This window comes from Xenopus laevis, chromosome 3L, assembly GCF_017654675.1.
Source record: "Xenopus laevis strain J_2021 chromosome 3L, Xenopus_laevis_v10.1, whole genome shotgun sequence".
NCBI classification, from domain to species: Eukaryota; Metazoa; Chordata; class Amphibia; order Anura; family Pipidae; genus Xenopus; species Xenopus laevis.
In genome coordinates, this window is record NC_054375.1 from 85,219,561 (window position 1) to 85,242,496 (window position 22,936).

At 35.6% G+C, this 22,936-nt stretch overlaps 1 protein-coding gene across 1 annotated transcript in view; it reads right to left on the bottom strand.

The window, feature by feature from the left end:
- Positions 1 to 1,004: 1,004 nt before the first annotated feature.
- The window catches only part of hgf.L (hepatocyte growth factor (hepapoietin A; scatter factor) L homeolog), a 75,249-nt gene continuing 53,317 nt past the window's right edge, over positions 1,005 to 22,936 (bottom strand). Inside the window, exons 11-18 of the mRNA XM_018252701.2 lie at positions 19,749 to 19,882; positions 18,386 to 18,424; positions 16,177 to 16,270; positions 11,957 to 12,031; positions 9,962 to 10,105; positions 5,959 to 6,065; positions 5,319 to 5,464; positions 1,005 to 3,750 (exon numbers count right to left, since the gene is read on the bottom strand). Coding sequence (XP_018108190.1) covers positions 3,580 to 3,750; positions 5,319 to 5,464; positions 5,959 to 6,065; positions 9,962 to 10,105; positions 11,957 to 12,031; positions 16,177 to 16,270; positions 18,386 to 18,424; positions 19,749 to 19,882 — 910 coding nt within the window. The 3' untranslated portion in view covers positions 1,005 to 3,579. The remainder of the gene's footprint in view (positions 3,751 to 5,318; positions 5,465 to 5,958; positions 6,066 to 9,961; positions 10,106 to 11,956; positions 12,032 to 16,176; positions 16,271 to 18,385; positions 18,425 to 19,748; positions 19,883 to 22,936) is intronic.

Below are 22,936 nucleotides of genomic sequence, written 5' to 3' on the forward strand. Positions count from 1 at the left end.
GCCACAAGGAAACATTTCAAAGGCAGAAATGTGGCAAGAATATAGTGTCAAGTTATTTTGACAGGTTTACATGTAATTACAGGCATGGAAAACTTTTGGGCATCTCTGCTATTGCACAATTCCTACTCCCAATTAATTATTCTGTCTAAAAAAAAAAAAAAGAAGGGAGGAATTTCTACCTTTTTTAAACATGGCTGTAAGCTTGTCACATTCAACATACAAAAAAAGTAGAAATATGTAAAGGGGGAATTATGCAGGGTTGTTCCATTTATTTGTGTAAGAGTTACTTCTAAACACTATAAGTGTAACTCAAACATGCAGCACGTACAGAGCCCCTTGAAACTGCCAACCTGCAAGACATATGTGGTTTTATATGCATCTAATCTGTTTTTAACTGTTTCTAAACTATGAGCCTTATTCCTTAATTTATATCAAATTCCATATATTTAGGATTGGCCCAGTGAAAAATTATCTTTAATTCTTTACTGAATGTGTTTCTTACCTTTGGCAAAGGCTCCTTCTCAAACATGGAAACAAGTCGTACAATTAGGCTTATGTGAGGCACAGTGGTTTCTTCAGCAGCAAAATGCCTTAAAATGCAGACGCCACTCCTTACTGAGGAAACCACCTGCCACCACTGGAATAGGTGATTTTTGTCTTGAATATGTATACTACAGCATTCTATGGGCTGAAAACTACATCTAAGAACAGTGACAGGCACCCATTGTACATAATGGGGAGTGACATGGGCAGTTTCTGAAATTTATAAAGTGACAACAAAATGACTTTTGTACATTGGCTTTAAAATGAATTCCCTCCCTCAAATACTATGTAGGACTATCCCAACTCCAATGCTACAAACTGAAGATTTCTAAAACACTTTCCCAAGATTATAAGGCCTAATCCAGGCCTCAAATTTAAACAGAGACTTACAAGTAGTTTGTGTGTGTGTTTTGTACTTTCTACAGTGAAATGAAACCATTTTGGAAAGCAAAGCACAACAATTTCTATAAAATAGTTTATTAATATGAGAGTAAACAGAATTACAAAAATACAAATATTAATAAATGGCAATAGAATATTTTTACAGCATTTACATGGTATAAAACTTCCTGTTGAACATAATGGCCTCTTTCTGATTACAAAGTTAGGTTGCATTGCTTGGTACTGGTATTACACTGTGGCAATCGTATACTGCATTGCAGCAAAATCTGATCACCCCAAATTCAACAATATATGAGAGCTCCAAGAAATTATTTAAGGGACCAACTGAAAAAAGGGCTATACTTTTATTTGTACTGTAACACTGTCCTTGCATCTTCTCGTAGTATTTATATTACTTTAAGTAGCATATAAGATGTCTAGAGAAGACACTTCTGTTCATAAATGGAGATTGCAACTTTCTGCAATTCTTCACCATTCCAGCAAAACTGGCAGATACCATATGGAATGGTTATGGGCTTCTAGAAGAGAAGATGATTTTGATTGCCTTTGTTCTCCCTGAGAAGATTGATACGCAAAAAGGCCCATGAGCCACTGCTCTAGATGTCAAGCCTTTAAAGTATTTTAAAAGTTTGCTTTTACTGCATCACTGCAGGTAATATAGTTTTCATATCTGACCTACAGCCTTGGCACAAACTATTTATAGAGGTTAACTGGCACTTTTTAATCAATATCACTAATAATAGTATAGGGAAGTTTTATCACAACGATCTGTATTATATCTAATAAGATTAATGAGTGAGTCATGAACTTAACCTCCCACTGTCATTTGCCACAGTGCCTATGCATATATTAAAAATGGTCATGATTGGACTACAACAATGGGTTTAATATGGATATACCAACCATTTAAAAAAATGGCAAAAAGTTGCAACATTAAAAAAAAATGTTTCATGTAAATGAACTCAGAAATGTTTGCATGCGATTCTGCAACCAAAGGCAAGGAATCCGAGAAGTGTCTTTATGCATATATTTTTTTTAATGTTGCCCTTTATTTTGGCTTTCATACAATCATTTTATCTTAAAAAAAAAAAATCTTTGAGGCACTGCCCGGAAAGACTGACAACAAATATACATAGTTTTCACTGAGTACCAAGCAACTATCTCTCGCACAGCAAGATAACCTCTTATTAAATATTTATTTACAATACATTTCTTTTTACATTATAATACTGACATTTCAGTGGTAAAATAAACTTCAAATCATGGCAAAATTCTTCACATTCATGTTTTAGAAACTCAAATACTGCATGTAGAGTTTTCCCCTCAAAATTTGGTTCTGTTGAATAAACTGTAACAGTTATAAGCCAATAATTTATACATTTAAAGCAAGCACTTTGCTTTATATAATTAAGCAAGTTGTTGTCCTGAATAGCATTTTGTTTTAACTAAGCGAAGTAAGTCAAATTTTTTAAAAAAAGATACTAAAATTCTGTCAACATGCATCATTTCAAAATACAACTGAGTGCACAGCAGCTCTTCTGGCAGTTATTAGCAGTACAGGTTTGGCACTCAATTCAATTTTGTACAAAATTATAAGTGATAACAATTTGCATGGCAGAGAGAAGCTAAAGCTAATTATAATACAGTGGCATTAGTAGTTGCAGTAGGTCATTATGAACAGATAACATGTTATTGATGGCTTTCAACAAAAAATACAGTATGAAAACCTTTCTTATACTAAATGGAACTATTACTGCCAACAGATGTTTTATTTGTAGGTGGTGGATAATAATAACTATATGTATAGCTATTTTATATTTGTAGTTAGTGGGCCTAAGTTTTTGACAATGTCCTTTTCAGACTTGTTCCCTTTAAAACCACTTGAAGGTGACTTGTGCATACAGGTACAGGATCTGCTTGGGACATTGGGATTTACGGACAAGGGATCTTTTCATCCAGCTACGAATCATTTACACAATAAAAAAGGATTGTTTTGCCACCACTATGGATCTATGCAGCTTTGTTACCATCAAGTACAAGGCACTGTTTTATTCTTACAGAGGAAAAGAAAATTCTTTTCAGAAACAATTTGCTGTATGGGAGATGGCCTTCCTGTAATTTGGAGCTTTCTGGATCCCATACCTGTACGACAGAATGTCCCTAATCAAAGACATTCTTAAATGGGTGACTTTTCTACCTTCTGTTGTGTGGATTACTCTACAATTTTTCAGGTTTACATTTACTTTTAAAATAGCAAAGGGAACAGCGTAATGAATTGAAGTTACATTGATAATTGCCTCCTTTATTTTATGTATTTGTTTAATTATTGGAAAAATTCAAATATATTCAGTGTTAAACATTAGGTTCACTGGAGTATATGAACCACTGGAGCAGCATAAAGAAACCCAAGTAAATGCTTTACTCCCCCCCCCCCTTTTAACATCCAAAAAGTTATTCAAGTATACTCAGGAAATGTCACCTTACATTTACAGTTCATCTCACATAAACGTAATACTTAGACGATGTGTCTATACATTTTAAAAAAACAATAGGAAACAGTAAAACTTGACCATCAAGTAAGTTTTAGGCATCATTACTATGATAATAATAATAGGTATACTCAAGTTCTTGTTTTTATGGAGCCTTATACGTTAACATTATTTTGTGTATCCACTTTGCATAATAAGCCACCCTGACAAAAATGACTGGGCGCTTTTGGATGGCACAACCACGTCCAGGGATAATAACTCCTTGAACCAAATGTGTCCTGTTTTCTTCACAGATGAGTGGTCCACCATAATCACGCTGAAATGCAAATGAAAATACTGTGCTATAATATAACAATTTCAACATGTACAATTTTGGGTGTTTCCATGTAGTTACTTTCATGCTAATAGTATATGGGGCAAATTTACTAAGTGGCGAAAATTCGCCAGCGACAGCTTCGCAGGCAGCGCAACACTTAGTCAGGCGAAAATTCGTTCAGACACCGCTAATTCACTAACATGCGAAGTTGCGTCCTGGGCGCTGAACACTGGAGAAGTTGCGCTAGCATTAATTCGGCAAGCAGAGTAAAGTTGTGCTAGCGGTGGCTTATTTGCATACGGCGGGAAGTTAAAGTTGAATGGACGTATATGTTGCAGCAAATACATTACATTATACAAGCCCAGGGAAGCTTAATAAAATAAAATAAAGTTGTTATAATGCCCTACACATGAGCTCAGTGTATAGTTTATGTGCCATAAGTTAGGAAATGTAGGGGGGAAGCTGGTTACCCCAAAAAATGTTTACGCTCTTTTGCAGCCTATCACTCTGAAAAAAGGAAGACACCAGCTTTTTTTGGGACTTAGAAATATTTTCAACTATTTTTTGAGGAACTCCTATCTACTCTATTGCATTTCGCCTGGTCTGAGGTGGTGAAGGCAAGTCTGGCGCAAGAGGTAGTAATAGTGAATTACGTCCCTTCGCCAGAGTGCAACTTCGCCTGTCGATTGAGTGTGAATAGCGCCAGTCACTCGCCCATTGGTAAATCGGTAAAGTTCCGAAATGACGTCACGCTGGCAAGTTTTCGCCAGCGTTAGCCACTTCGCCCTTTAGTAAATTTGCCCCTATGTGTCTAATGCTGTGTACTGTACTGTATGTGATTGAAAATATTAAGACTTCCTTCACTGCTTTCAGCCTCAATCACTTTGTTAATGTAACCTCTAGCCACCCTGGAAATGCAATGCTCATCTTATTGTTGGTGCCCATAGAGAACCCTTTCTTTAATAATTATCAATACTGGTAGCTTGAAGGCTACTCATTGAGATTTCCTAGAGAAATGACCACAATGCACAGGTTTGTAGCTCTTCTAGCAGGTAATGAGCAACAAAGGTTTAAATAACAAGCATATGCCTATGATGTTTAATTAATAAACACAGCTGGATACCTTTGACCTCAAGGCACACATGGTCATACCATTTATGCAGCCTATATAGCAGCAAGGAGTTCTAAACAGTGGTGATGGGTGGTTAGAAGGTGCGGAAAAAACAAGAAACCCAATTTGTAGAGTCCCTGGGGAAGCCACATATTTGATTCTCGGTAAAGGTGAAGGGACACTAATACATCACAGGATCTTTATTGTCTATATGTCCACCACTTCATCAAAGGTGTTAAAGACGTGTAGCCTTTATATATAATGGATCTTTCACACTGTTAATTTGTTTGTACTAAAGATCTGTGCCCTTTTAAGATAACAGCCCTGATCTATTCTATTAAGGCAACAACCCTGATCTATACTATTATATTATCTTTGATATTATATAGGATATTATATAAAGGAGAAAAGAGTTTGAGTGCACGACCTACAATGAAAGTAATGTATCCATATATACCTCACACGGCCCTATGTTGGCAGTTTCACTCATGGCGCATATTTCAGATTCATTAACCGTGATTTTTCCCTTGTGATTTTCGTTACATTTTTCATTTCCAACAATATGCAGAGTACCTTCCTGGAGCTGGCCGTCATAATCATTCGCTGGAAAATACAATTATTGCTTTAGTAGAATAAAAAACACAAATTTTTGATTGAACTTTTTTTGCATTTATTTGCTATAGGGGTTACAGCAGTTGCAATTTGAATGGGAAATGAGGCGTATCAGTTTGATACTAGAATTATAAGAAATCTTGCACTGCAAGTAGTAAATGAGACTTGTATTGGATAGGGCATGTTTGATATAGTAAATACCCATAATATGTTTATTGTTTCTTTAATTCAATATCTGTGTTTCAGATGTTGGTTAACTGAACTTTCCCACTCATGTCAGTATTGCTCAGAAATACCAGCCTACTGGCACATGCCTCTGCTGTAAAAGTTTTTCCAGTGCAACAAAATGGCAAGCAGTTATTGGTAGGGACAACAAGCTTTTGATTTTTCTCTGTATTTGTATTGTAGAAAATTGCAGGTTTTCTTTTTCTGATTGAAAATACAAAAATTCTATCAAAATATTTAATATTAAAACAAAAACTTACTTCCAGTGTGTCCCCATCCATATACTGAACACATAGTTTTTTCTGGAATGGTGCATCCATAATTCGGCAGTTTTATTCTGTCTACATAGGCATTCAGAGTAGCAGGTCTGGTAAGAAAATACATATTATTATTATTTTCTTTTCCAGTTAGTTTTTTTGAAAATAAACAAGCATTTACATTGCAAACAAAATGAAGACAAAAATGTGGAATATCACAGCAGTGACTTTAAAGAAAAAGAAGATCTATTTTGTTAGCATTAAAACAGTTAGCCCACTACATTCCAGACACACCTGAACTGTGAACTTAACTTTGTGAACTGTTAATTTATTTGCACAATTCTAAAGGTTTACACATGTATATATCCAATTTCTGGCAATATATTGCACATTTCATGTTTACATATTTATTGTGTATTTTTAAGTGCCTTTTTGTGATATGTACTAGCTGGAGCCACGTCGTCTTGTCTCACTGTATATTCGTATACTGCTGAGATGACAATAAAGTTTACTTTGACTGTGAGATTTATCAAGGGTCGAATTTCGAGGGTTAATAAAAACTAGAATTCGATCCTCGAAGTTAAATCCTTCGAATTCGAATATCAAATTCGAAGGATTTAGCGCAAATGCTTCGATTGAACAATCGAATAAAAATCGTTTCGAGCTATTTAAAAACGATCGATTGAGGGATTTTTATTCGATCACAAAAACCTTAGAAAACTGCTGGGGAAGGTCCCCATAAGCTAACATTACACCTCGGTAGGTTTAAAGTGGCGAATTATGTAGTCAAAGTATTTTTTAAAGAGAGAGTACTAAGACTATCGAATGGTCGAACGATTTTTACTTCGAAACGTTCGAATCATTCGATTTGATCAAATTCATTTGATAGTCGAAGTACCCAAAAAAATACTTCACAATTTGAATTTTTTTACATTTCGAGCTTAGTAAATCTGCCCCTTAAAGTTTACAGTCAACATTAAAAACTTTCACTCAGTACTATAGTATGTCACAAAAGTACATTATCGAAAGAAATGCAAAAGATGAAAGACCATTTTGATGAAATTGGTTGATAAAACAAAAATAAAACTTCAATACAACTGTAAGGTAGTATTATACCATAGATTACCATACCAGGGGGAAAAATTCACTAAAGCGCCTAAAGCTAGTGCAAATTCGCCAGCGTGACGTCATTTCGTTACTTGCCTGATTTACTAATGGGTGCTGGCGTAAATTCGCTAGCGAAGTTGACCTACTCTAGCGCTACTTCACACCCTTACGCCAGGCGAAGTTGTGCTATGGCGAAAGGACGTAACTACGCTAATTCACTAACTTGCGGATTTTACTGAACGTTACCTCTTGCACCAGACTTGCCTTCGCCACCTCAGAGCAGGCGCAGTGCAATAGAGTAGATAGGGTTTGCTTCAAAAAAAGTTAACATTTTTTCTAAGTCCCAAGAAACGCTGGAGTCTTTTCCTTTTTTAAGGGTGATAGGCTGAAAAAGATCATACATTTTTTTTGGGGGAACCCCCCTTTCCCCCCTACATTTCCTAACATATGGCACCTAAACTATACAGTGGGCACATGTGTAGGGCAATATAACAACTCTATTTTATTTTAAGAAGCTTTCCCAGGCTTGTGTAGTGTAATGTATTTGCTGCAACATATACGTCCATTGTACTTTAACTTGGCGTCGTATGCAAATTAGGCATCGCTAGCGTAACTTCGATTTGCTTGACGAAGTAACACTAGCGCAACTTTGCTACCGTTCGCCTCCCTGAGCGCAACTTCGGATTTTAGTGAATTAGCAGCGTCCTGGCGAAGTGCGGCGAGGCCTGCTCTAGCGCAACTCCGCAGGTTAGTGAATTTGCCCCCAGGAGAGGTGAGAAACATAATTTAGCAGTCCTTTGCTCAGCCTATCTATTATTTTATCTCAGAATATCAGTAAGACCTCATGGATGTGCACCTGCATGCAATGCAATCAATAAATTAAATGGTGTTAATTCTATAAGTTTAAAGCTTCAGGTAACCTGTGTTAGAGATCTAGTTTGTATATATTTTATGGGGAAAAATAGAATATGTTGGTCACAGAGTAAGACAATTAGGAAACATTAAGTATATATATAAGTATATTGCCTTCCACCTCAACCTCAACCAATGGGGATCTAATGAGCAGTCTGGGCACCACTTTTGGGGAAAAAATTGTTACATGGGAGCCTTTTTTTCTATGAAGAATATTTGTAGCATAGTAGAAAGGAGGTTATTTAACATGGAAGGGCAATGTATATGCTATTGCAAAGCTAAAAACACCCTAACCTCTGTAATTTTACCATCCTGTTAACTCAAATATTTCCCAAAACTTTCCACAGTTTTAAAAATATTTAAAGAATATTCTGCTTCTGACACATCACTATTATAACAAAATCCGTATATAACGGCGTCAAAAAACGGGCGCCGGCGTCGTTTCACAGAATTTTTCTGCGGAGCGAAACGGGGCAAAATCGCCCATCGCTAATCATAAAAATCATGACAGAAAACCCTTTTAAAAAACGTGGAAACTCAAAACTTAATAACAATCGGGCTTGTGTCACGTAAAATGCTACAAAGGCAAAAGCTGTTCCAAGCTTCCAAGCTTTATGTATCCTTGGGCCACATTGAGTTCTAGGAATTTTAAGCCCTTGTGCAGACCAGCAAGAACTAGGCATGAATCTAATCACCAGCACTTCTTGGTAATAAACAAAGAACTTCTAGCATAATTTCTGTCATGTTCCCATTGCAACCTGAAAAAAGTATGGCACTAAACTGACTGAAAATCAATACATTATCCTTGGAAATAGTTGCCAATTTGTATTTATAAAAAATGTTTCTCCTGTGAGAGATATTATCCAGATACAGATTATCTCATGTCACTTGAGAAATTCTTCAGCCTATCATTCAGATCACAATATCTCAAATTGTAAAAGAGACGTCTCCCATTGACTTATACATGATCTTGGCAGGTATGAGATGGTGGATGACTTTTTGCAGTTTAGGGGTACAATAATTCTTGAAAAAATTTAGGATTTTTTTTACAAAATTCCAGTTTATGCTGATAAAACACGGACCGAAAGAAAAATTGATGTTTAGTAAATAACCCCCTAAGTGCCTTGATGCTCCAAATTATGTCTATAATTTGCTATAATTGAAAAAGGCCATTACTTTGCTCCAGATTTTTGCATTTCAAAAAATTCATAAATGTCTACCCTAGTAACACTTAAGTCTCATAATAAAGAACTTTGTAAAAGTACAGTATAAAACTTAAAATAAACACGTACCACTATATACATAATTATATATATATATATATATATATATATATATATATATATATATATATATATATATATATATATACTCTGTCCCTGGCGTCCGCACTCGCTCATCTGGTTAAAGCAATTGCCGGGTGCCGTGTCAATGTTGAGGTAATCTAAATCCAAATGTTGCGACACGCACTCCGATTATTAACAATGATTTTTATTTATACATCATAAAAAAGGCATCAACGTTTCGGTCCACGGTCTAGGACCATTATCAAGATGCATATACTCGTATTACGAGTATAATACGAGTATATGCATCTTGATAATGGTCCTAGACCGTGGACCGAAACGTTGATGCCTTTTTTATGATGTATAAATAAAAATCATTGTTAATAATCGGAGTGCGTGTCGCAACATTTGGATTTATATATATATATATATATATATATATATATATATATATATATATACATACTAGTCAAATTAAATTTCCGATTTCTTCAGTCGCTTCCCATTCACTTACATGCATAATGCTCGATTTATAGCAGATCCTTTTGCCAGTAAATTAATGACTCATAAAAATGGAAATAAGCAAAACTTTCCTGCCAGCAGATGTATCTCCCAAAAATTGCACACATCTTTTTCAAGTAAATAAACAGCTATTTGCTGAGATAGTTTAATTGTAGTAAACATCAAAATAATAAACTGACCTTGAAAGTTTTAGGAGAACAAGGTTTGATCCTTTCGGCCCATGTACCAGTTGGGATATATTGAGAATTTGTTTGTGTTTCTCTGAAGTGCTATAGATATTGTGTACTCCAAGCCATGCTTCATAATCTTTTAGGTCAATAGCTCTAGGAAAATACAATATTCATTAGAGATTCAAACTGTGTAGGCATTTTTATTTATTTTATCGCAAGTGGATAAACCTTGCATTATTTCTTGGACAAGTGTATTAATGGAAAGTAAGTGATAACTCATTAAGAATAGATAACCCAACTTTTCTGCAAGCAATTTTCCAGGTAATATGAGCATAATCTGGTTGCTACAACAACTGTTCACTATATGCATGCGTTATAAAAGCTGAAACTTTTTAATTAACATGTAGAATGATTATTAAGCGTTAAAGGGGTTGCTCAAGTTTGAGTCATCTTTTAGTATGATGTAGAGAGAGAAATTCTGAATTTTTGAAATTGGTTTTTATTTTTGGGGGTTTTTGAGTTATTGAGCTTTTTATTCACCATCTCTCCAGTTTGCAGTTTCAGCAATCTAGTTGCTAGGACCCAAATTACCCTAGCAACCATGCACTGATTTGAATAAGAGACTGGAATATGAATAAGAGAGGGCCTCTGGAAAAATGAGTAATAAAAAGTAGCAATAATAATACATTTGTAGCCTTACAGAGCATTTGTTTTATAGATGTGGTTAGTGACCCCCATTTAAAAGTACAAAAGAGTCAGAAGAAAATAATAAAAAAAAAACTATAAACAAAATAAATAAAACCAATTGTAAAGTTGCCTAGAATTGCCAATTTTATTACATACTAAACATATTGGTACCTGTATTGGAATTTACATTTTTGTAAAATAAAATTTGAAATTTGAATTAAAGAAGATGGGATCTTCACATTTTACAAAAGCAGGAGTTAACATCAAAGCTGAAAAAATTAAAACATCTTATAGCATTAAAACTGCTAATGTTTGTGCAATAGGAAACTATTTATCATTTTTACATTTTTATTCTTATTTTGCTGAATGTACACTGGATTGAGATATTTGTTATGCATTTGTAATACATTTTTCTTTGGGTTTCTTAGGTGCATACATTTGTCTGTCCATGGGCCTTTTTTGTTTAAGATTTTCTAAGTTTAAAATACAAATTGAAATGTGTATCCAGTTGTAAGTCTGTAGGCCTTTAGAGGTTTTCTTTATTTTTAAACAGTGGCGTAATATTTTGTGGACTGTTAATAACATATAGCAGGACATTATACAGTATGTTCCCTATTAATACATTTTTAATTGTTGATTGTATAAATCACAGTATAATACATTAAAATGTTTTTATTTTGAGTATTTTATATTATAAATAGAATATATATATAATTGCTTAAATATAAAATCTTTAATTATTACTTTTAAGGGGCCGATTCATGAAGCTCGAGTGAAGGATTCGAAGTAAAAAAACTTTGAATTTCGAAGTGTTTTTTGGGCTACTTCGACCATCGAATGGGCTACTTCGACCTTCGACTACGACTACGAATCGAACGATTCGAACTAAAAATCGTTTGACTATTCGACCATTCGATAGTCGAAGTACTGCCTCTTTAAAAAAAATTCGACCCCCTACTTCGGCAGCTAAAAGCTACCGAAGTCAATGTTAGCCTATGGGGAAGGTCCCCATAGGCTTGCCTAAGTTTTTTTGATCGAAGGATATTCCTTCGATCGTTGGATTAAAATCCTTCGAATCGTTCGATTCGAAGGATTTTATCGTTCGATCGAAGGAATAATTCTTCGATCGTTCGATCGCAGCATTTGTGCTAAATCCTTCGACTTCGATATTCGAAGTCGAAGGATTTTAGTTCCTAGTCGAATATCGAGGGTTAATTAACCCTCGATATTCGACCCTTCATACATCTGCCCCTAATAGTTGCAAACTATGTGTGCAGTCCTTGCTAAAGGGTTAAATATATATATTTATATACATACCCGGAAAGAAAGCATTGTCTTGCTGTTAAAACCCAGTTTTCTTTTATTAGTGTCCCTCCACACTTATGAGCATTCCTGTGAGCAATAAAGGAAAAAAAAATACATAAATGTTGCGTAAAAGCTGATTCTGCACTTGACATCTAGAAATATGAGACTGTCTAAAAGGTTATCACATGTGTGACTTCTCTTAAAAGATTTCCAAGAATGTAAATGATATCTGAGAGCCCAAAAGCATTTTGTTTAATTTCACTTCTGCCTAGAGTAAGATTTGTTACTTTTATTGTAGAACATAAGTCTGAAAGAGCAGCAATTAAATGAAGGGAGTTAGCTTTAATCCAAATCACACAGATGTTCAAAACTTCAGAGGGAAGGACTGGATAAATCCCAGACTTATTTATGGCTGATCTTTATTGCAAGGGAAAGACAGCAGGATGATATAAATGCTTATTTGTTTTCCTTTTCCCTTTCTTGCCTTTTTAAATGTTTTGTTTCCCCGTAGGTCTATGACAGGTTCAAACATCTGGCTAAACAAAGCAAATCTGATTCACGTGTGCCCTTGTCTAATCTGTAATTGCTTTAAGATATATATATATATATATATATATTTCCAAGATTAGTGTAGCTCACTAGTAAGTTTTGCATAATTTCTATGCAATTGTCACTGTAGTCTTTTGCACTTATGTGTTAGCCAAAAAAAAAAAGTCTTGCAAATTATCAAAACTAATTTATGAGAAACAGATTTGCAGCCAGATATTTATTTACCTTTTCATCACATGGTCTAAAATGATTTGCTCTGAATATGACATTTTAAACATTTCCTTGTATATACTCTCTTGTGTAAAAGCTACCCACACAGGGGGAATTTGATGGCAAGTTTAGGTAATACTGACATGTCAGACAATTGTTGCATCAAAACCATCTGCCATTCTGTTAATAATTGTTAGGGAACAGCAGTTGTTAATGAAACTGTAAGAATGTCAAAGCAATCTGGTCACATGGCCAGCATTTTGGAATTTTGGAATTGTATTTGATAGCACAAAAAACTATATAAGAATAACACTGAATAATAACACTGACCATAACTTGATGGAACAAAAAAAAAAACCTCACAAACAATACTATGGTTTATACTCCCGAAAATAAAATAGTACATTTATAAATGACTCTTCTGTAATGTATTTAAGGACTTGCTACATGTTCAATGTATCCTTCTGTCTTATCAAGTGTACCAAATCTAAGACAAGTACTTCCAGAAAGACTACATTTTGGATATGTACCTGTAAATGCTTTTAAACTTGTTCTGTCAATAAGGTATTCTTTGAACTTGTGAAAAATTATGTTAAACAAATTTAGAATGATCCCCTTAGGTATACGGAATTAATCTACCATCAACTGAACAGACTTGGGATGTTTTATTCAGATATGCTCATCATTTAGGCAGATAAAAGCATAAATATAACTTTTTCTATACAAAGGTATAAGCAAGAAGCCTCCTGCATATAAAGAACAAATTCTAAAGAATCTTAAGAATCTGCCAGCATTGATGTGGGGCATCATGTAACTGCCTTTGATATTATGCTTTCGTTGATGAGGTTTGTTTCCCTTGTGTGGTATTCAGTGGTAAGATTCTTTAATGAGATTATTTGCTTTCTTTACTAGGAAAAATATATCTTGTTTTTATTTTGTTTAAGAAAAAACTCAGCAAAACAAATGCAACTTTTTTCCTCTGCTGAACTTTGTTTTTGAACACTAGCTTATTTAAGAAAAACTCAAACAGAATACTTGCAGTTGTGTTTTGTTGCAGAAAAAAGCCAAATGCAAACAAAATAGTATTAATTCAAACCAGCAAAATCACAAATGGTCTAATATAATTTTTTTAGTTTTTTGTTTAGCAGCCCTCCAGTTTGCAATTTCAGCACTCTGGTTGCTAGGGTCCAAACTGCCTAGCATCCATGCATTGATTTGAAAAAGAGACTGCAATATGTATAGGAGAGGACCTGAATAGAAAGTTTAGTAATAAAAAAAATAAATTTTTAGCCTTTCAGAGTATTTTTTTTTTTTAGATGAGATCAGCGGACCCCTATATAAAAGGTGGAAAGAGTCAGAAGAAGGCAAATACTTTAAAAACTATAACAAATAAAAAAAAAATGAATTGAAGAGTTGCTTAGAATTAGCCTAATTCTATAACAAACTAAAAGTAAACTTAAAGGTGAACCACAGCTTTAACCTCCCATTGACTTCTAAATAACTTAGCTGAATTTTTTCTTTATATATAATTTTTTTTGTAAAAAGCAACTGCTTGATTTTAAGCCTCAGATATATTTACAGTCACATTTACTGCTATGTGTTTTGTGTATACATATATATTAGTTGTAATATAGGCAGCCATCTCAGGTCATTTTATCTTGAAGTGCAGCAGTAAAGAGTGACTGATGTTTATCAGAGCAAAAGTCGCATGACTGAGGGCGCCTGGAAACTAACAATAAGTCTAGTCTCATGTCCTGAATTCAAAATTTTTTTTTTTGTGAAAAACTGTTTTTAATGCAGAAGTCAGCAGGAGCAGCAGTATTTACTGATGCGTTTTGGAAAAAAAGATGTTTTTTTTAATTAGGATACTTAGAACATAGCTAGAATTGAAGCACTATTGGAAACACATATATTTCTATATTTCTATTAAATTTGTCCGTGCCAAGAGTTCTATAGTGTTGTGAAGGTACAGATTCAGTGATGCAATTTCTCCCTCTCCTACCAAGTTTGCTACAATTATAAATATTAGCCGCTTTGGTGCATTTCAGCTCTTCAGAAGAAGAGCATATTCTGTGCAAAGAGATGCCTTGCAAGTACAATGATGGTGCATGCAGATACAGATGCAGGGGATAACGTAAGATGTCTGCATTTTCTATGTAAAAGTTTGTGTTTTAAGTCTGATTACTTTGATTTATTTTAGTCATATCAGTATTTGACCTTTTGCTCTGGGAATTCCTGTGTTGTCCTATTCATAATTTCCAGTACTACTGGATCTTTATTGCAAGTGAGGCTATAATGAACAGTTTACCTCATATCCTATTTGTTCTTGAGTCCCTTCCATATACTGTATGGTCAATGGTTAGATTTCAACTGAAAATTCCCTTAAAATCATCCATCTGTTTAGGCTATAAGATCTGCAGAGCAACATTTTCACTCCAGTTTAACTCCAAATTTTGTAACATAATGCAAATGAGAAATAAAGCTCAAAAAAGTTTTAGATTTAAATGCCACATCTTATGTTCTAAAATTGCTGCCCTCTTGAAAATGAGATTCCGCTGTGAAAATTGTCTCTGCCACTTTTGGGTTAGCTCAGCTAGTCTTACTACTACACCCAGCTGTTCTGGCAATCTAATTATTCCCTAGTGACAAGCAAACAAGGGACATGTCACTGAGATGTTGCCATCTGGACTTGGCATTAAATGGCAAAGGTGCAGCTGGGACAACTCGTGCTTATTTATGGCATGTACACAAACATATAATGAAACATATATCTGCAAGAACATGTTATTAGTATAGTGTCTGCAGCTGAGATCATCACTCTGTGCATGTGTTTGATCATAGATTAAAAGGAAGAAAAGATCTGCACCAGAGAAAACCAAAAAGTAAGTATGGGCTGAAAAGGTGTTGCACTTTTATCTGCATAAACAGAAGTCTTAAGTGCAACTGTAATGTCCTAGGATTGCAGTTTGAGAAGTGAAATGTTAAAAGTTTTTTTTTTTAAATATTCCTATGGAACAAAGACAGACCTGATCCATCTCATGTGTAACAGTGTAGAGATTATGTAGGGCATTTGTGAAGAGTAGCTGTGATATGTTTCTGGAAACGATCAGGCGAAATGCTTTATTTTATCATATCCTTTACAAGCTCAACTCCCTAAGCATCCTAAGCTATAATTATTCAGAAGCTCCCCTCTATAAGGCTATATAGTACTCAAAAAATGCTTCTTAGTTGAATTCAGTCAAAGCTCACCTTAAAACAGTGAAAACGAATACTAATTGAGAAATGCATACAAGAACAATAAAAGACAAAATGAATATAATAGCCATGCATTTCTAGGTTTTGTAGACAATGAGGACAAAAAAGTCATCGTGCTTTGTGTTAGGTTTTCTGAATATGGGGTATTGCCATCATTTAGATTACTAAAGCTACTATAAACTTTTAAGTAAATAGCAGTGCATATAAACAAAGCTTACCTGTATCTCACACTGACCATCCAAACTTTTCTTGTCTGTGCCGGAATGCCATTCACAACCCTTAACTGTTTGGACGATGAACAGGTGATTGGACCTAAAAGTAGTTTATTTTAACAATTTAGCAAATTGAACACAAGCATGAAGAATGTTCATTATCCATTTTCAAATATGTATCACATTTAAGGATTTATCAAACTATTTGAAGAAATACTTAACTTTCATCTATACTGCAAACCCTTTCACATAAATGTAGGTTTAATACCTAGCCTAGATAGCTTTTACATTTTTTGTATGTGAACAGGGGCCCACCGGGAAAGTGACTGAAGGGTCCTCTTCCTGGCACCTGCCATCCAACCTAACCCCACCCCTACCATGTGCAGACATGCCGCCTACCTCTTCCTAAATGTTCCACCACCGTGTCCAGATGGGGGAGGCTAAGTTCTGGGCAGAGGATCAGGCTGGTTTGCCGGGGCCGATGAAGGCCGGGGGCCCAACGGGTTTTGTCCCAGTGGCCCATTCCAACACTGAATGTGAACATATCTAATGTTTTAAAAAATGAACTAAAGCTCCTTTTTGTATCTCATACAGATATACTTAGACAATTTGCAACTGGGTGGCTTTTATGTTTTATTTTAATTGACTAACTTTCCATTCTGTTTCTTTCTTGCCTGAAAAACAGATGAATCTTTAATCTTGTTATTTATGTTGCACTGTCTATCAGGCAGTGACTACAGTATAAATGAGTTAACCTCACTGTATTCTGATTCTTAACATGATTAACATGTTTTTAGCAAATCTCTGCAACATTTTGAATGTTAGCAGCAAATCATTCTCTAAGACAAACTTGTCCTTAGGCACCCTCTTTTTAGAGGCTTCAATTTTAAAACCCTAATTTTTTTATGCATTATCCACAACTTTTTTTGGTTTGTGTTTTACTAATGCTAAAACGTAGCAGGTCACAACCCATACATAAATCACATTGCCGTTTTTTTCTTCACCTGGTTGTTCCCAAAGCATGGTGCTGGCCATTATAAGGGAGGTTCACATTGGATGGCGGGGAAAGCCTAAAGGCCAGTTGGGTATCATTTATATTTTTATGGTCTTTGAAACACCTTATACTATTTTAATGTTTGAAACCTTAGTAAGAGCTAGGGGGAAACTGAACAAATTATGCTCCATGGTCTGAAAGCCAATGTGCAAAACAATAACCAAAACACTTTCTAATCATGTGTAAATCCCAGCAACCTTGGTCTGTAAGCAAGATTTTTTTTTTTTTACTCGTTTAGAAACAATAAATTGCAAAATGGAGCGCTGCTGAATAAAAACTAAATAATTAAAAAAAAAACACAAATAATAATCACTTTCTACACTATATTAAACATTAACTCAGTGGTGAACAACCCTTTTAATTGATGGTGTCAAATCTGCCATTTGGGAGACATAAAATAAAACATACACCTTGATAAATATGCCATTTATTTTACACAGCTTTTTGCACTGTTTTTCCGGTGTTAATTGATTTGCACAGCATGATAAATAGGCCCCTTACTATAACAAAAACTATAGTTTGTATTTGTAGTAAAATATTAGGCATAATACCTATTTGATGGGATTGTGTTCAACACCGCAAAATACAGGGATATTGTTAAAAGATACGCAAATACAAGAAAATGTACAAGGATTGTATTGAAAATGTGTTCCACCTGTTATTTAATTAAAAAAAATGGTACTGTTTATTGGAAAGCTCTTCTGGGTAATGTAATGTTCTATATTTACCCTTACTTCCCCTAATGAGCCTCAAGCTTCTCCTTATTGCTGCATTTCTCAGACTTGTTGATAAGAAGGAGGTTATTATATGAGGGATGAGCTTAATGAGAAGGGCAATGCGATTAAATATCTTTACTTATTCCCGCTACTGCTCAGAAGCACCAAGTAGGATAAAATGAATGAAAGCTAAAATGAAAGCTCTTTAAATGCCATTGTTCAGCATTGTTATTGCATAAAGTAGCAAACACGCAACATATAAAACAGTAGGCAAATGCATTTGCAAAACAATCCCTATTTATTTTTACTAATTGTGAGGGCAACAATATTTCTGCTCTTTTAATGTGTAATCCTTACAATTTTTTTTTTACTGAAGAACTTTGTTGTCTTGGATATTGCTGGTTAATGTAAGTTTAGATAAAATCTTACAATATTAAATACTTACTGTCAATGTTTGCCATTATTTTAGTTGTGTCTCCTTCACCTAGAAAGAGAGAGAGAAATAAGAGAACATTAAAATATCAGTAAAATAATATAAAATAAGATTACACTAAATGGGAATAAAGTAACACCACTTTAATTGCATTAGATATTTTATGGTATTAATGTAAGGGATAAACCTTAAGTGAAACTGCATTTTGGGTGATTTGGGACACAAAAAGACACCAATTATTTTTAGTAGATTGGGGGATGCCATTGTATCACCCATAATTATCATATTGTCCACAGTACTATTGTCATGGCATTGTTGCTGGAAAAATGTATTGTCATATTTTCTATTGTTCTAATTGTACAATTTCCATAATTCCAATTGTCTTGTACAAGAAATTTCAGGTGATTGCCATAGTAGCAAATGGGGGCAATTTCATATAATATAGCACCACCCCATGTCTATTTCATAAAAAATGTATCCTATTTTGTATCGTATTTTTCCTTCAGTGTATCTTATTTTTTCTTTAGTGTGTGGACAACCATTTATGACATCTAATAAATGCCAGTATATTATCCCTCTGGTTAACCATCTAGTTGATAGCACTCCATGAATATTAAAGAATTTATATGACTGGCCTTGTTTTAATAAGAATAATAAGAATTAGTGGGAGAATAATGAATTGAATGATGCTGTTCATGTATACTTACCTGCCCAGGAAACATAAATTAATTACACTATATATAGAGGGGTAATAAATACAGACGAAAAAAATTAGTAACTGTTGTAGACAGAACTGCTAGAGACTTGCCATGTTTATGTCTTCTGTCTAATGTTGCTGATACATTACAGAAGGCAATGTTCAGGGACTGTTTTAAGTCAAGCTGATTATGACTTATATCCTGCAGTTGGGTTAAAGAAAATATTTTGGTGGCTGTTACATGGTGATTCATTAAGCTGGAAACTTTTTTTTTTACATTAAAGTAGACCATTTCATTATTATGGGATATCCAAATGTATTGGATATCCAAACATGTTTAAACTAGGGTCAATGTGATTATCTCTAACTGAAGGGAGCATGACATTGCCAAGAGGCCACTCCTAATGTTCCATTAGAATTCTTTGTAATTCTAATTGTTTAATCTTAATCTCCACTTTCAAGTGAATCTATGACATTAGCCTGTTGCTGTTAAATTTGTCCTATCAACTTTTCCAAGCATCTTCACTGGATTCAGGAGAGACTGCTTGAGCTCATGTGCCCAGCTCCCAGATAAGGACTTATTGACTTTCCCATGTTAAATACGAAGTCAGAATGTGTGACCCTATCATTAAAGGTAAATAAAATATTCAATTATATAAATATAAAAACAGTTCTTACATCTTGATATAGGACAATAGTCCCATGGTACAAAAGGATCGTCTGTGTAACACCATGGTCCATGGGCGTCATTATCTGGATTTCTGCAGTAATTCTTCTCCAGTATGGATACATCGGGTTCATTGAATGTATGTCTGAAATAAGAAGACCATTCTAGATTTTTTTTTCTAATCTTTACAGTCCCCTGGGTTAACCTCATCATTAAAATAAAAAAACGTAAGGTATTCATTGGTCAAGAAGTCATTTTTGTGTGGTTTAGTTTTCTTTCTAATAAGTTACACACTTTTTTTTTAATGCAGAGGCATTTACTGCACACAATCAAGTGGCTGGTAGCCAGTTCACATTTATCTAGCTGGCACACACTATCAAACTTTTGGGAGACCTGACTGATCAGGCTGCAGGCTGCTTGCTTTTTTGTACAGTTTGGCAGTGCATATGGCTGGCCAGATTGTACTGACCCAGCTATTCATTCATGCGGTATGATAGGAAGTAAACGTCCAGGTTGCACATACAAACTAGCATGTTTGCTGTTATCCACTATGGTATTTATTTTCTAGGAAGGATTTTTTCTACATCTGTAGTACCTCACCCAATATGTATTTAAAGGGGACCTGTCACCCAAATGTAAAGAGTTGTATAATAAAAGTTTTTCATAATAAACATGAAACCCAAATCCTTTTTTTCATTATTTATCAATACCTATTATAAATTTGTCTCAGATGTCAATTATATATTGCATGTCCTGCCTCTATGCCTTAGGCATAGAGGTGGGACAGGCAATTACTTTAATTTTCCATTCTGCACTTTCTAGATGTCACTGCACTGCTCATATTCCCCTCTCTTCTCACTCTCATCAGGTGCCCCATTCTGGCTCATTTTGGCATGATGCAAAGCTTGCCTTAATCGCAGTGTCCACAAAATGGAGCCTGCCTGCTTGATGTGATTGTGACTTTGAGGACTAAAAGAAACAAGATGGAAATAATTTATATAGTGTAAGTGATGTTTATTTTGCATGGCTAACAACATAAAATAGAATTTGTAATTATTTTTTAGGGTCACTGGTCCCCTTTAAATGTTTTGTGTGAAAAAAAGTTAGCAAAAATCTTCATTAGAGAGGTCTACACTTTACAGTATCCATACCAGCAGCCATAATCTTTAGCTGAGGAGACTGTCTGATTCTATGAAGCCTGACATGATTGGTTGCAAGGAGAGAAAAAAAGTTTCATTATGGCTCATCTACCTCTCAGAACCACCTGCTAACCTAAGAGATGGTCTGTAAGCCTGACACCAGTGGTAGGACAGCTTTTGGAAGGGGTAATAAGGGATAAGATACTTGAATACATTGAAAATCAAAATGCCGTGAGTTTGTGTTTGTGCCGGCATGGTTTATACTCAATAGATATTGACAAACAAATGTAATTGGCTTCCATGATGAGGCGAGCAAAACCAATGACACTGGTGTTGCTGTGGATGAGATCAAATTAGATTTTTTGTGACTGGTGAAAATTTGCATGAATCTGTGCTTGAATTTTACTATGCTTTTTGTTTTGCTGGGAAAAAAAGTTGTGTATTTTCCAGGGCCGGAACTAGGGGCAGGCAGAGTAAGCACATGCCTAGGGAGCAAAGCTGGGGGGGAGCTAAGCATGTACCTTCTCTGCCTCCTACCCCCAGTCCAGTCCCCTCTCTGGCTGGCATCTATTTGCGCATGCGCCCATTGAGGGTTGCAACCGGCCAGGTTGCCTAGGGTGTCTGGCCCAGCCCTGCTATTTTCATGCGGGTAGAAAGAGCAAGAAAATAGCTTACTTGACTGTATGCAGGGGCCCCACTAAAATGAAATCACAAATTTTGCTAGTAAGTACTTCTGGCTCTGGGCCTACCGCCGACTGCTGCACACTTCAATCACTTCCGCCCTGAGCTGCCTGCGTGCTGAAGACCCTGCTCTGCTAGGGACTAGTGATGGGCGAATTTATTCGGCAGGCGTCAAAAATAATTTTTCGCCGTTTCGCAAATTTCGTGTGCTAATTTTTCGGCGAAGCTAAATGGCGCAAATTCGCCCATCACTAATAGGGACTGTCCGTAGTGTGCCTGGCTGCAGCCTGCACGTAAATTCTAAGTTTCAGGCAAGAGGCAGCCAAGCACTTAACCAGTGTCGGAGTCCCTGCCACATTCTAGCTGCGCTTTCAATTGACCGAGTGTAAGGGCTGCCCTGACAATCGTTGGCCCATCCTATTCCCCCGATCCAGCCTCCAGCAAGCAACTCCATACTCATACCCTCTATTGGAAGAGTCACTCGATCGCCATCTGCAGCACGGTCAGGTATTTCTGGTATTTAATTTTGCCTTGTTTCTCCCCTCCAATGCCCCCCTTAAACTACTGCATGCGACCATGAAATTGGCATTCCCAGGCATCTGCCGTGTTGCCCTTTGACCCCCTGTCGCCTCCCTCCTTCTCCCCGACTGTCCTACTCTCTCCCCTTGGCAGCGTGTCTGGTCAGCAGAGCGCCATTTGTTAGCGGCAGCTAGAGATAACATTGACAGCTTGAGGTGGCAGCTTAATCCTTCTTCCCTCTCCTCTCTCATTCTCCCCTCCTTCCTGCACGGTGTCACAGGAGCTCATGGTAGCTGTGTTTTCATAGAGATGTAGCAATTTTACAAAGAGAAAGTTATTGGATTTTTAGATTTGACAAGCTATATGAAATTAGGTTTTAATGATTCATCGGAGTGGCATTTCTTCCTGCAGTATGGGCAAATACACAGGCTAATCTATTCTATATTGGCAGGAATATTTGTCTATAAATAAATTAAAAGAAACTGCTGTCTCTTGATCACAGTACTTATGTTCATTTCACATTTACAATCCCTACTCTCTATTTTCCCTTAAATATTTAGGATAAGACAAGTTCAAATCTAATTGCTAATTGGTTGCTATTGGAAACATCAACAGTGATGATTGTGTCTATTGTTAATAAGTATTCACACTGGGAAAGTGCTGGTTGTTGATTTCTAGCATTACACCATCTATATAACTCTGTTTAGGAATGCTGTTATTTCTAGTTAAAGGGCCTCTGTACCTTCAAATGTAACTTCATAAATACTTAAGGTAGTTATGTAATAAAGGGCACTAAGTGTGTCCAAGTGTAGTAATCCATAGCTACCAATTAGCAGGTAGTAGCGAACCTGCCCCGTTTC